At 55.2% G+C, this 13945-nt stretch overlaps 3 protein-coding genes across 3 annotated transcripts; 1 reads left to right on the forward strand and 2 right to left on the reverse strand.

The window, feature by feature from the left end:
- Nucleotides 1–1484: 1484 nt before the first annotated feature.
- On the forward strand, nucleotides 1485–4320 carry CDEST_11879 (Putative cytochrome P450). Its single transcript, XM_062928035.1, has 6 exons — nucleotides 1485–2505; nucleotides 2628–2824; nucleotides 2959–3323; nucleotides 3400–3525; nucleotides 3607–4099; nucleotides 4165–4320. The coding sequence occupies exons 1-6, from the start codon at nucleotides 2244–2246 to the stop codon at nucleotides 4285–4287; spliced, it is 1566 nt and encodes a 521-aa protein (XP_062784086.1). The 5' UTR covers nucleotides 1485–2243; the 3' UTR covers nucleotides 4288–4320.
- A 907-nt stretch (nucleotides 4321–5227) lies between these two features.
- CDEST_11880 (Putative glycosyltransferase, DXD sugar-binding, nucleotide-diphospho-sugar transferase) lies at nucleotides 5228–8748 on the reverse strand. The gene has a single exon (XM_062928036.1). The coding sequence runs from the start codon at nucleotides 6267–6269 to the stop codon at nucleotides 5247–5249; it is 1023 nt and encodes a 340-aa protein (XP_062784087.1). The 5' UTR covers nucleotides 6270–8748; the 3' UTR covers nucleotides 5228–5246.
- A 1999-nt stretch (nucleotides 8749–10747) lies between these two features.
- On the reverse strand, nucleotides 10748–12857 carry CDEST_11881 (Putative AAA+ ATPase domain, ATPase, AAA-type, core; the record flags this gene model as incomplete). Its single annotated transcript, XM_062928037.1, has 2 exons — nucleotides 10748–12505; nucleotides 12582–12857. 2 exons carry the CDS (start codon nucleotides 12855–12857, stop codon nucleotides 10748–10750), a joined length of 2034 nt encoding a protein of 677 aa, XP_062784088.1.
- Between the last annotated feature and the right edge of the window lie 1088 nt (nucleotides 12858–13945).

The raw sequence follows: 13945 nt of genomic DNA on the forward strand, positions 1-13945 counted from the left end.
CCATTTGGTGCTCTTCTGTCGCCTGTTTGAGGTCGTGATAGTTTCCAAGCCGCGCGGCTGATCGGAAGACGATGAGACTTCTCGAGAATAACTCGCATTTCAAAATCTGCGTGTAGTGTTTTCTTTTTTGAGGGGAGATTTAAAATGAAGGCCACGCTAAAACTGTTGATAGGTTTTCTGCTTAGCATGCTGAGCCTGACATTCATGGTTTATAACCCACTTCCAAGATTGACAAGAAACACTAGAAGACTTCTAAATGAGGGACGAGGCCATGCAGCCCACCACTCTATCGCCTAGTGGAGAGACAAGGGTGTGCCGTAAGCATCGGATGGGAGACATGAAGATGCCCGCATGCCCACCACTCCCCGGTCGCCGAAGATCGAACGCAAACAAGGTCGGACCGCCTGGAGCAGGGGCTTTAGGGGACAAGTGACCCAAAAAGACGCCGGCTGATGCAGAACAACATGTTGATTGGAAGGTCGGCGCTGAGCAGGGATTCAGGAAACAATCATGGTAAAATAGACCGGCGCCGCTCTAGCGCAGTCGTCAATGCACCCGGGCATGGAACAGGTTTAGGGGACCGGACGAACTAGCAAGGAGAGGGGGGGCAGTATCGTGCCTGTGTAACATCATCATGCCGGTGGAGAGATGGTGCTGCGAATGAGGGACTTTGGACCAGACGGCAATAAGCTAGAACCCCCCAAAAAGAGAGTCCAAGGCGTCGAATGGGATGGGCTGGGACTGGATGGGATGGGATGGCCGGTGAGAAGGCATGGCGTCGTCGACAGCAGCTAGCTAGCATACGGTAGCCCGCGTGGTCAACATGCATATGCAGTCGGTAAGGCGGTTTGATTCCCTTGGTAAGAGTCTCACTGTCCCTCAAGACTTGGCCTTCTGCAGGTAAAAGGTGTTCGGTCTGGGGGTGGGCCAGCCCGGCAGAAACAAAGAAATGAGACAGACATATGGAGAATGATAACAAAGGTATTTATTTATCTCCCCCAACCAATCTGTCGCCTCGGTAGAGGTAGGAGGTGTTGCCTTGGTATCTATCTAGTCTCCTCTCTATTCATACCACAGCCGTAGAGTCTCACTGCTCACGCAGGCCGGTCCAGCCACCGTCTCATCTCATCCCCAAGCCTCCGGTACTGCGCTAAACATGAGGTGTCTTCGGTCGGCTACAGGGCATTCCCTAGTCTGCTTGCTACCCACATACATAGGGTCAGTCAGTCAGTCAGTCAGTCAGTCAGTCACCGCACTTGATTCGGGCAAAGCCAGGTGAGATGGAGAGAGAGAGGGAGAGAGTGAGAGAGCGGAACGCCGCCATGCCGTCGTCTGCATCCTTTCTCACCCGCTTCACCTTAGCGTCCCATGCCATCTTTATTAGTGCAAGCCCACGTCCTCAGCTCGACCCTGGCTTGTTCTCGGCTCACCCTCCTTGTTTTAGTCCTCCTGGAATAGTATCCTTCTTCACCTTTGGGTCTCGTAAGCGCTCACCTAAACCTAAAGTCGCATCCGTCGATAAAGTGAAGCTCGTTCCCACTCCCCCAATTCCCCCCCCTCAGGGCTTTGGCTCTCTCCCACACTTTGTCGCTTGTCATTACTGACTGTCGCCTCACACGCCGCTGTCTTCCACAAAAACGTTTGGTGTTTTGCCCAACGAATCTTGCTCGGTCCCGACGCTACGGAACCAAACTGCTGTGCCTCATCCACACACACACACACACACACACACGCCCCTCTGTTACCGAACTGTCGGGTCCACGAAGAACGAGAAGTGACAGAAACAAGGATAGGGAAACACCATAAACGGGAATCAACAAAAGCGCAAGGCAACGAACGAGACAATCGCCACGATACAGGACTCCGACTCGAAGACTCGGAGAATTTGCCGGCCGATTTCTATTCGAGACAACAGAATCCCGGCCAGGCGGTATTCTAAACCGGGAGCGGACCGAGACGAAAAGCAATTTAGAGGGAACCACCTCAAACGAGACGAGTGAACCAACAACGGCCCCAAACATGCGCCATTGACGGCCCACAACCGCTTCCACTTTCCCTGCGTCCTTTGTGACGTTCCACGGCGCGGGCGAACGGCGCAGCTGCCAGGGAGCGAGAAGCCCCCTCCCTAACTGGCGAATTGAGGAGCTTGGCTCTCCAGCTGCTTAAGCTGCCGAGACGAGGAAGAAGGGTCCAACTGGAGGGACAAGGGGAGCAAGAGAACAACGCAACCCGGTTGGGAAGAGATGGCAGGGGGCTTGCACTCGCTCGCCGAGGCCGTTGGTGACCCCGGTTATGCATCCTGTTCCAACGCGCCGGGCGTGCTGGTGGCCAAGCTGGTCGGCCTGGCCGCCGTCACCGCGTTCTTCGTGTGGGAGTTCCGGTCGTGGTACCGGCTGCGCAAGATCCCCGGGCCTTTCCTGGCCTCTGTCTCGGTCTTGTGGCAGCTGAAGAAGGCCGTTGGGGGCACATACCACGAGCACCTGAACGATATCGCCAGGGAGTACGGTAAGTTAGTCACCTGACACATCATAACAGGTTTTTCCCCCTCTTCTCTTGATCACTTGGTCAAGACTAGAGACTAGACAGAGACACTGGAGAGAGCCAAAACGCTGATCATCGAATCGCAGGCCCCCTCGCGCGCATAGGGCCGAATGAGCTCCTCTGTACAGACCCGGACTCGCTGCGCAGGATGTCGGCCGTCCGCTCGCCGTACACAAAGGGCGACTTTTACGATTCCGGCCGCATCACCCCGGGCGTCGACAACGTCGTCTCGATGCGGGACGAGAACGAGCATAAAGCCATGAGGGCCCGCATGTCTCCGGCCGTAAGTCGTCGCCAGGCCCCTTTGCCATTACCAGCGTCGATGTTATTCCATCCTTTTATCAGCCGGTGGTGGCACAACTACGACTTTTGAGTTCCAAGACAAAGTAAATAACTGATCATGGCTTCCTCATACAGTACACCAACAAAGAGACCGACGGCTTCGGCTTCGAGAGCGGCATCGACCGCCAGCTCGCCAACTTCATCCGCCTCATCGACCAGCACTACGTCTCCACCGACTCCGAGTTCCGGCCGCTGGACCTCGCCGAGAAGACGCAGTTCTTCGCTCTCGACGCCATCGGCGATGTCTCCTTTGGCGGCGCCTTTGGCTTCCTGGCCGAGGATCGCGACCTGTTCCGCTACATCGAGATCAACGAGTCGTCTCTGCCCGTCATGAACGTTGTCTCCGTGCTGCCCTGGCTCGGCCGCCTCGTCCACAAATGGCCCTTCCGTTTGATGCTGCCCAAGGAGGGCGACCAAGTCGGCTTTGGCCGCCTGATGGGGTGAGTGCATCTTTCTCGGCGCGACCCCTTTTGCTGTTAGTGATCAAGGCAAACGTTGACATGGCATGGCGCACAGGTTTGCCAGGAATTACGCCGAGATGAGGCTTCAGCCGGGCGCAAGCCCGCAAAAGGACATGATGCAGTCCTTTATCAACCAGGGTCTCAGCCGCGACGAGCTCATCCAGCTCGTCTACATCCACATGTCAGTCGCCCCACATGTTTCTTGCTGTCTTACTTTCGGTGCTATTGCTTCATGAGCCAACCGCTCATTCTCCTCTGGTAGGATCGCCGGCACAAACTCGGCGGCGCAAGCGATGCGCATGACACTGCTATGCCTCATCAACAACCCCGTCGCCTACCGCCGGCTCCAGCAGGAAATCGACGTCGCATCCGCAGCCGGCGCCATCAGCTCCCCGATCACCAACGCCGAGGCCCTCAAGCTCCCCTACCTCCAGGCCGTCATCCGCGAGGGGCTGCGTTTCTACCCGCCCGTCACGGGCCTTGGCTTCAAGCAGGCGCCCGAGGGCGGCGACGTCCTCAACGGCTACTTCGTCCCCGGCGGCACGCAGATCGGGCAGAATTTCTTCGGCGTCGGCCGGTCACTGTGGGTCTGGGGCCCCGATGCGGATGTCTTCCGGCCCGAGCGGTGGCTCTCGACTGGCGAGGATGAGCTCCGGCAGATGACCGCCGCACTCGACACGCATTTCGGCCACGGCAAGTACTCGTGTCTGGGGAAGCCTATCGCCATGATGGAACTCAACAAGGTCTTTGTGGAGGTGAGTCACTTTCGGTCTAGGTGTTGACAGGAGGGGGTTGCACAGGCTGACATGATCCCTACTAGCTGCTGCGAAGATACGACTTCACCGTCATGAACCCCGAGAAGCCCATCAAGACTCTTAGCGCCATCTTTTTCGTCGCCAGAGACTTTTGGGTCAGATTGACGAGGAGACCGAAGAATCCATAAACAACTTAATCGTAGACGTAATGCATTAATGACAAACCTATCGTACCTCATCTCGGGGGGCCTAGCCGCTTAGGACTCGGCCAGGCCTCGGACCTAGACCAGTTGACCGATTTCCGATGCAAGAGACCTGCCAAGAAGCCTCCATGCAGACTCAGATGTCTTGATTAAACACTTAATCTCAATGTTCCACTATTATTCTTGTGCCTTGAGACCGGAGGGTAGCACAATCGATTCTCGACGCGGCTCAGACCTGCCTGGAATCGCCGTCAGGGCATAATCCCAAAGACACGACGGCAGTCCTCAGCCTAAGACTTAATCACCATCTTGTACAACAAAAAGACTTCAATAAATCATTCCGGGGGCATCGATCGTAGGTACAGGCAATCCTTCACGTTAACGGAAAGGCTTTTGTTCGCATGGCAGGATCTTGAAGACAGACCAATCCCCGAACATCGGGAGCCCCGCGACCAAGTTTCGAACTGCTTCCTCGGCGCAATGAGCTGGCTTTTTCATCTGGGTAAGCGTACAATCCTTTGTAGTAACGTGACTGACGACGCCACAGGTGCGTAGAAGACTGCCCGTCAGCGTTTCTGATCATCTAGAGAGGACAAAGATGACCAAAGCGGAACGCGACCTACAGGATCATGATCCCGGTCAATCTTGACGCCTGTGGGCTAAAGAAACCCCTCCAAACTTTCAGGCTCCCAGCTTTCCGTAGAGGGTCCCAGGGTATAGATTCCTGGTGTTAAGCGAAGAACTCGATTATATTGACTTTTGTTTACCTGTCTGGCTTAATTTGAATGTGGAGACTGTCACTCAAGAATCGAGTTTGTTCTCCGCCAAAGTTTTTGGGGGGGGGGGGGATCAGCGGGTTGCACAGGTCAAACAGCAAAGGTAACACAAACGGAACGGTTTCTTGTCATCATATGAAAATTGAAACAGGTTCTCTAACAGTTATCTTAAACCTCGGTGTATCTCTCTTTGCTCCTGAGCCTCGATCCGCAGCCTGAAATCAACTCGATAGACTTCCCACGGCACCGCTTGATAAACAGCATCACACTCAACGCCGCAACAGTCAGAGTCACGGCAGCCCAGAACAACAAGACTCCTAGATGATCCGAGACGTAGTTCAAGAACTGTCCATCCGATCCGTGCCACGACCGCCCGGCCGCGTGGCCAAACACCTTCCTCGCGTATCCCTCGTCCAGCAGTGCCAGGCCGCTGTGTGCCGTGCTGTACATCCACGCGTAGTGCCGGAAGGCGTGCGTCACCATGATCGGCCCCGTGGACCAGAAGACTCGGAGGTATGGGAGCAGGATCCGTTTCGAGGTCGGGCCGCCGCGGCGTTTGGCTTCTTGCAGAGCCCATTCGAGGAAGGGCGACTGCCGTTGCCCCATGAAGAAGTGGTTGCTCACACCGAGATTCCCGGAGGTCGCAGCAAAGATGGCCTGGAGGCCGAGACCTTGGAGACATGCCATCTCTTTCGTCGACCGCGGAAACACGTCGAGGTCTGCGTATATGCCCCCCTCGGCGTGGACCACGATCAGTCTCGCCACGTCCGCTCGTTGAATGTTCTGGGAGTACCCTTCGTATGTTGACAGTAGCCAGGTATAGTTGGCCTTGATGAGTTTGAGGACGTCGTCGTCGGTCCACAGCTTGACGGTGTAGTTGAGGGGCGTCAAGGTTTTCTCCCACGTCTCACGGGAGGCTTGCACCGGATATGTACTGACGTCGGAATTCTTCCAGATCTGATGTACGATCTTGGGTATCGGTTCTTGCGGTATCGAGGATTGGATCGGCTCGCCGAGGTCCCCCCACTTTCGTTTTGAGTCATCGCAGAAGTTGATGGCATCGATCGACTGGTTCGGGAGGGTGAAGTCGTTTGTGTAGCTTAGTTGGTGGACGACCAAGGCTACCATCAGACTCACTGCCACGACTGCAGAGATCCTGAGTATGACTTTGCCAGGGAGGGCAATCATCATGAAGGTTGCTTGCCGGTTGGTGAGCCGACAGAATGATGTAGTGATGAATAGGCCAGGATATAAAGCAGTATGTCTTCTTTCTGGGGCTTGTTGAATCGTTTCAGGAGCGAGAGGGTCGGTCAGAGGGGGCTAGATGTCGGGTATCGTTGGACAACAGAAGATGCAAAGTGCAATATTCGATGATGCGAGGGGCTTTATCCAAACCAGCAAACAAGAGCGCAATGACAGTAGAACCAATAGGGTATCTTGAGAGCGGAACAAAGTAAAATGGTTTGCAAAAGAAAGAAAAGGACTCGTTTGTGCCCAAGGAGAAGGTAACACGGGAAAAGGGGGGACAAAGGCTCAGAAGCAACAAACAACTGCGGTACAATAACACGACAGATACGTGCTCTCTGAACAACAAGCCAGTTGCAGAACTAATATACCAATTGCATTGTCCACGGTTACAAAAACATTTCACGGGCCACAATAGTACCACATCACTTGACACCCAAAGAGTAATGCGCCCATCCCACATCGTTGCAAGCTACTCCCAGGCCGTACTTCCCAACAGACCGGCTCAGTCCCCTGACTCGGCCACTCTTGTCACGATCTCCGGCCTCGCTTTGCTAAATTGGACCGACAGAGGCGCGGGGGCATCATGCTTGACGCACTTGCAGACCTGCCCAATGTAGAGCCTGCTAAACGCCTCCAGCCGCAGAGGCCACCCTTCTCATGCATCAGGGCTCTCTCGTATGCGCCTATTACCATGACATCGACTTGCCTAGTCTGAACGACTTCGACACTTGGTCGGCACGGCCCCTAATGAAATTCTGAAACCTCTTACAACCGACAACACTCGGCACCTATCGTTCATGTAAGAGAAAAACCCATCATATGAGCGCACGTATACCGCAGTGGGACTGTGGAGGCGCGGTTGTGGAGGGGAAACTGTGGCTCGTACAAGTAGACTTTTGCCGCGAAATCGTCGTGGGACCCCGAATCTAGGCACCAGTTTAAGAGATTCCGGCGGGATACCGAGAAGGGAGTGGGCTGCCGTTGGCTTAACAGGGCTGGGCTGGAGAATCTATTCGTCGCGGCGCCTCCGGTCCGCTGTGCATGAACGTTGGACATGTACAAACACAGTTTTTCCCTCCTACTACCGATTTAAAGGTCCGTCCCAATCTCTGGGAGAACATAGGTATCTGAACTATTGGGGGGTTTTTCTAGTCTGATGTTTAACTAAAAGCCGACGAGTACGGACGGCCAAGGACGAGCCCGGAGTCATGTTCACCCCCTGTGAAACTACAAGCCATGATTCAAACCCCAATATTATTCGAGATGATGATCCCGAAAATTGGAGACCGTTACAAGATGCGACCTAATAGAACCTACCGTGGTTATTGTGAGCCACACAGCCGCTTGTAGTGATTGATTGGTCGATATGTCCTGTCTTTTTGTTTGAGTCAAGAGCGCTTGTTGGCCCGCGACCTCGTTGTCCGTCCTCCACTCAAGGCAGCAGCATTCTGTACCCGTCCATGCTCAAGGCAGCAGCATTTTGTACTCGAAAAGGGGCAGGGGGGGGGCCCATGGAAGAGAATGGAGACTCAGTAGAGCTTATTGCTGTACAAGGCGGCATGCCCCTTTCCGTAAAAGACGTTGACGGCGGCTGATATAGAAAGCTCGTGTGTCTCGGAGATTTAGTCGACCGATATCCAAACCAGGTTATTTTCGCCTTCTCGTTTGTGGCCCGGCCATCTCTCTAGATCAGGACAAAAGGCAATGCGGCGGGTGAGTAGGGCAAACCGCCACCGTTGCGCCAAAACTCCGCGCGGACAGCAAGCAAGTCAGGAAGCGAGACAGCAAACAGACACGATCAGAAGCTGCGACGTGAAACTTTCAACTTATTCAGGGCATTGGTTCTTTCTTGCCTCTAGTTGGGAGATAACCATATTCTCCTCCGTATGTAACGCAAGAAGGAGAGTCCATTGGGACCGCTTCGTCCAATAGTTCAACCGGCCAGCAGCCGACGTTCGCGAACATCTCAGGCCATCCTGCGTCGAGAACTATTTTCGGAACGGGAGAAGGTGCGACGAACGGAAAGTTGTATGCGTGCAAGGCGCCTGGAGTTACTTGTGGTTGTCGGCAACCGATCCTCTCAGGGGTTCCGTCTACGACCCTGGAACCTTTTTCGGCCCACGCTGCCGTTGTTTGATTTTTCACTCAGAGCCGTCTAATGCCAACATTTCATCAAAACGGAAGAAAATTCAAACTATTAGAAAACCCTACCAGGTGGATAGGGCTCGGCTAGATCTAAACCAGAATCAATCAGTGTGTTACGCAACGACAGTCTCATAGCACCGCGGCTTGCGGTGTCGACCTCGTCGGCAATTTGCCGAAAGTCTCCCAGTCGACGCAAGAAGGTAACTACTCGAGAACGGTCATGGGATGTGATGGCGGCATAGGCATGCTTCCCCAGTGAATGGAAACGTTGACACGATGGCAAATCTCTTGAGCACTACTCATCTACATGACTACGCTTCCAGGGAAGATTGGTGGCGTAAGATTAAGGCCATTGTAACAATGGTTAATACGCACCACCCCTCCTCCCCTAGTCGATCACACCCAATGCGCCCAGGAATCTCGGAAGGGATGCGCCTTGCAACCGCTCCAAGGCAGCAGCCAAAAAGTGAACGATGATACGGCATCGCTCCCCGAACTTCGTCGAAGATGACAACCAGAGGCGAGGCTCCCGCTGCTGTCGTGTGTCTCGGCAACACATCCATGGACTACCCACCACCTCCTTTTCGGCTTACTTGCCACGCCTGGAAGGGAACAGGTGACCAGTCGCCCACAGAGCCCGCGGGGTCAACTGTCACAACCCAGGCCCGACGCTCTCCGTCGTGGCTCCAGTGGCCGTCCCCGTCATGGCAAAACGCCAGCTTGGCAAATGCTTATGGAAACTGCCGGTAATTTCCTCATGCTTTTCTGCTTCTCGGTGAAATTGGGACCTGACAGGCCAAGCACGGCTTCGTGTTTTGAGAACGATGCTCCGGCGTCGCCTTCTTCCTTTTCCTTTCCATCTACTGACACTTCTCTCGACGCCGGATGCCCGTCATGGACGCGGGATGTGGGCAAATTGGAAGCTGGGGGGGGGGTTACTTCTGGGAACGTACCGTATCAAAGTCAGGGGCATGTCTTCTAGCACCATGATATCTCGAGACTAAAGAAAGCACAGGTCCAGTTCGAGGTGAGTGCTCCAGGCCTCAAGAACCCCAACTTCGCTGCAGGGGATAGGGGGGCTGCAGAGTGACCGTTGGACGACTCAATATCTACTCCGGTCACACTACTGCAAGACCCCTGACTTGTAAAGGCACTCGTCTCGGAGGGGAGACCCATCTCTCGAGAACGTAGCGTTATTCCAAAGAACCCAAGTGGGCGGGTCAAGGTCCTTGGAGAGCTTGAACCCAAAAGCCGCCGGCTGACTTCGTCGCCCGGCTCGTGTGTGCAAAGGGGAACGGTGAGGATAACTCTTACCCACAGTCATGAGAAGGGAATCCTTGCAAACTGCTTATTCTTTACGAATGCAGGAATCTTTTGAATTCTTTGAGCTTGTGGGGATTGTCAAGTCTGAGCGAATGGCCGACCTACAAACAGGGCGTTGCTTGTCCGTCGAGGCGCCAACAGTCGAGCAACGTTCGTTCTCGAAATTGCCCCTTTCTCCGCAACGATTGGACCTCTTTTTCCGCTTGGTTTTTCAGACATGGAGACCCGGGTTTCTCTGCCGGTATCTTTTTTATCTAGCGAGTGCCTCAAGACGAAACGACGCCCCGATGCCCCGATGCCCCGATGCCGGGTCTCTTTGGGAACTTGTCCCCCTCGTCCAGCCCCTGTGCCCTGCGATCTGCGAGGAGGGTTCAATGATATCAAACCAACTACTGTTTTGTGATCGTCTGTCTAGGCACAGAGTATAATGAGGAGGTTCCATTGGAATAATGGACCTATACCAGACTGCCAGGTGTCACGGAAGATACCCCATTGTCCAGGCGTAAGCACCCATCAACCATGTTCTGTCTACCTGGTAGCATTCTCTCTCTTCAATTTTTCCCATGACTTACGAACGATGGCCTGATCCTCTGCTGCTACTACTCTTTAGCCAGTTCGGCTCAAGATATGATACGAAATACGCCAGTTGCGGAAAGATCCTGAATCGTCACAAGACGCTGGCAACAAAATTTCGCCGTCAAGACTGTTCAACTCCGGCATGCTTCTCCGAGTCACAGGGTACTGACACTATCCGCTCCACCAGAGTCAAACCGCGTGCCCTCTTGGGACCAGACACGAACATATTCTACAAACACTAACCCTGTCCGGGCTCTCAGTGGCCGTCGCCCCCACTCGACCAACAGCCGGAGAACGATAGAAGAACGCTATTGTTTTCTGACTGTCTAACTGCTGCTGCTACTGCTGTTGACTAACATAACACTCCAGCTCCGACTTTACCGAGCCACGACGTCGACCTCTCCCTCTCTATCTCCCGAATCCAACTCCCTCTCAAACGTCATCTGGATGTCCACGACCTGCTGCAGCTGCGAGTAGTCCAGCCGGCGTTTTTTGTGCGCTGCGAGGCTCCTGGCCGTCCTCACCACGTTCTTGATCTGCCGCCCGTTCAGCCTCGCCACGGCGAGCCTCTCGTACCCGGCCTCGTCCACGTCCACGTCCCCGTCGACGCCGCCGAGGAAGTTCCGCCACACGCGCATCCGACTCTCGCGCGGCAGGTCGTCGTACCGCAGCGGCACGTGGATGCGGCTCTTGAACGCGTCGTCGAACGTCTGCACGCGGTTCGTCGTCATGAACAGGATGCCGCCGTAGTACTCGAGCGTCCGCAGGAAGATGGACACGAGGCTGTTGCGCTCCATGTCGTGCAGCGACCGGCGCTCCAGGAAGACGTCCGCCTCGTCGATGAGCAGCACCGCCTTCCACGTGCTCGCCAGGTCGAGCGTCTTGGTCAGCTTCTCGTCGAGCGCCGACGCCGACGTGCCCAGGTCGCCCGACGACACGATGTATAGCGGCCGCCGGCTGAACTCGGCCACGCACTCGGCCGTCAGCGTCTTGCCCACGCCGGGCGGTCCGTGGAGCACGAGGATGAGGCCGCGGCCTTTGCCCTTGACGATGTCGTCAAAGGCGGACGAGTCCGGGTCCGTCGTGCGCGCCGTGTGCTCCGCCACAAGGGCCTGCACCAGCTCCTTCTGCGCGTCCGGGAGGACGAGCTGCTCGAAGCACCGCGTGTTCCACTCGATGGCGCTGATCTTGTCCACGAAGAAGTCGAGGAACTTCTTCTCGGTGAAGCTGAAGCCGCGGACCATGGGGCTCGCCAGCAGGGCTTGATCGTCGGTGAGGGGCGGTAACTCGGCAGTCTCCTTGGGCACGAGCTCCATCTTGTCGCTCTCGTCGGCCTGCTTCCGCTTCTGGCCGATGGCCTTGGGGAAGGGCTCGACGCTGAAGGCCTCGTTCGCCACGACTCGGTGGTACGTTGCGGTGTCGACCATGACACGGCCATCGATGTTGAAGCGACGGTATCTGCCGTCCAGCGCCACGCCCTTGTATTCGCGGAAGTTCTGGCCGGCAAGGGCCTCCCACCGGCGACCGCGGTCGGTCAACATGGCCCTGACAGCATTGGGGTTAGGGTGACGATCCAGAGGCAGGACGTTGAGCGAGGCGATTGAGGCGGCCCCGGCGAATGCGGGAATCAGGAGACACTCCTCTCTTGTCCCGAACTCGTCGCCGTCAAAGTCGACGTATTCTACGCTGAGCTGGAGACCGGGGCACTGGCCGCAAGTGTACATGTAGTTGTTGAGCTTGTACACGCGGGACTGGCTGAGACGGGTCGTGAAGACCAGGCATCCTGGGCGGAAGATGGTCCAGAGGTGCTCGTAGCTCATCAGGCCCTGCTCGAGGAGGTTCCCTCCGTCGGTGATGGCGTCGTGGAACTTTTCGTTGATGAAGTCGAGCAGGACCGGCATGTGAAGAGCCCCTTCGGACTCGGGGTCCAGACCGCCGGCCGCCTCGGCCAGCTCATGGCGGTAGTGGTACAGACTCCGAGGAGGGAATTCGACGGTGATGTTGGAGGTCATATAGGACTGGCCAGGAAACTGGCTGCCGATGACGTCTCCAAGGACCTTCTTGAGACCAGGAGAGTTCACCTCGAGCGATGTTCGGCAAACGTACTTGTTCTGAGAATCATACTGGCGGGTGATCTGGAAGAGATGCAGGGGTAAGACAGGGGGCTGCAACATCAGTGCCTCGGAGGAGGAGGAGAATGAGGAGACTTACGCAGAGGGCGTACTTCTCGTACCAGTTGACCTTCTCCTCAGGAACATCCTCATCCTCTTGAGGCTCGACGACAAACGGACGACCCTTCTTGGTCCATCTTTTCTCAAGATGCTTCAGCTCGACTCTCATGGGAGCTTTTTCAAGATCCTCACGGCGTCGCTTGTCTTCCTCGGTGAGGATGCGGTTGATTTCCTGTTGATCCTCCTCGTCGAGAGTATCATCAGTGGTAGAGCGGCCAGCTCTGCGGCCCAGGCCCTTGGTACTAGTGCGCGCCATTGTATCTGTCGAGGTGGCTGTGAGAGGGTAAGTTCTCTCGGACTTGAAGCCTGAGAGAGAGAGAGAGAGATGTGTTCTGACGAGGTTTGATGAAGACGAAGGAGAGAAATAGTAGCAAAGTTGAAACCTCTTTATACCCATCAACCATCCCATCCCACGCAGTAAGTACTGGCGGTGGACTGGACCATGATAGCTTATCGGGTTCCCGAAAGTCCAGCCAGGACACAGGCAGCCGTACCCCGCTCGGACGGCCTCCGAGGAGTCATCGGGGCCCGGAAAGGTATCGGATTGACGGGATTGGGAGCCCCATGAGTCAACCTGGTTTCGAAGGATTCTTGCAGATCGGTTGAACAAAGGGATATGCACGTTGGGTCTTCGGTTAAGGTGACACAATGTGGCACAGTCGGCAGATAGGGGGCCTAATGCCTGGCGCTGCCTAGAGTTGTGAGTGAGGCTGCCAACCTACTAGCTGGCCTGGGCCGCGACCCATACGGTTGGTAGCCTTAAAGTGAGAACCTTTGGGGTGATAGTGCCTAGAGATCCTGGAGAAACCATGAAACTTGGGTTGTCTTTTGGCCTGGAAACCTCATGCATCGCGAACATCCTTGTTGTTTTGTAAGAGGATAGCAAGTGCATCAAGACTGATGAGGACACGGAGGTATGGGAGCCATTCTTTTATTTGGCCATGAAAAAAAAAAAGGTTTGGTGAAACCTCATTCTTCATAAGGAACAGGATGAAGTCGTGTAATCGACAGACAATCTTCTTCATGAAATGTTGATGAAACTTACAGTGGTATGGTCGAGACTTTACGAGGATTGAGTGGTGGTAGGAAGGACGTCGGGGAATGCCAGCGCCCCATGCCTGACTAAGCAGAAATAGTGGGGAGCTTCAGCCACATGTATGGAGGCAGCAGCAGCAGCACTTGTGGCGGCGCATGAACCATCACCGCCTTGGTTGCGTTCGTTTCTTGACCATGAAGCCCTCTTCATGTCCACCATCGCCATAGAGGGCTGACACAGCGACACCTAGCGCGGGTAGGCGGCTAAGACAGGCCAGACGGAATAAGACAAGGAAGCTCTTATGTATC

Source organism: Colletotrichum destructivum, chromosome 8 (genome assembly GCF_034447905.1).
Source record: "Colletotrichum destructivum chromosome 8, complete sequence".
Classification (NCBI taxonomy): Eukaryota; Fungi; Ascomycota; class Sordariomycetes; order Glomerellales; family Glomerellaceae; genus Colletotrichum; species Colletotrichum destructivum.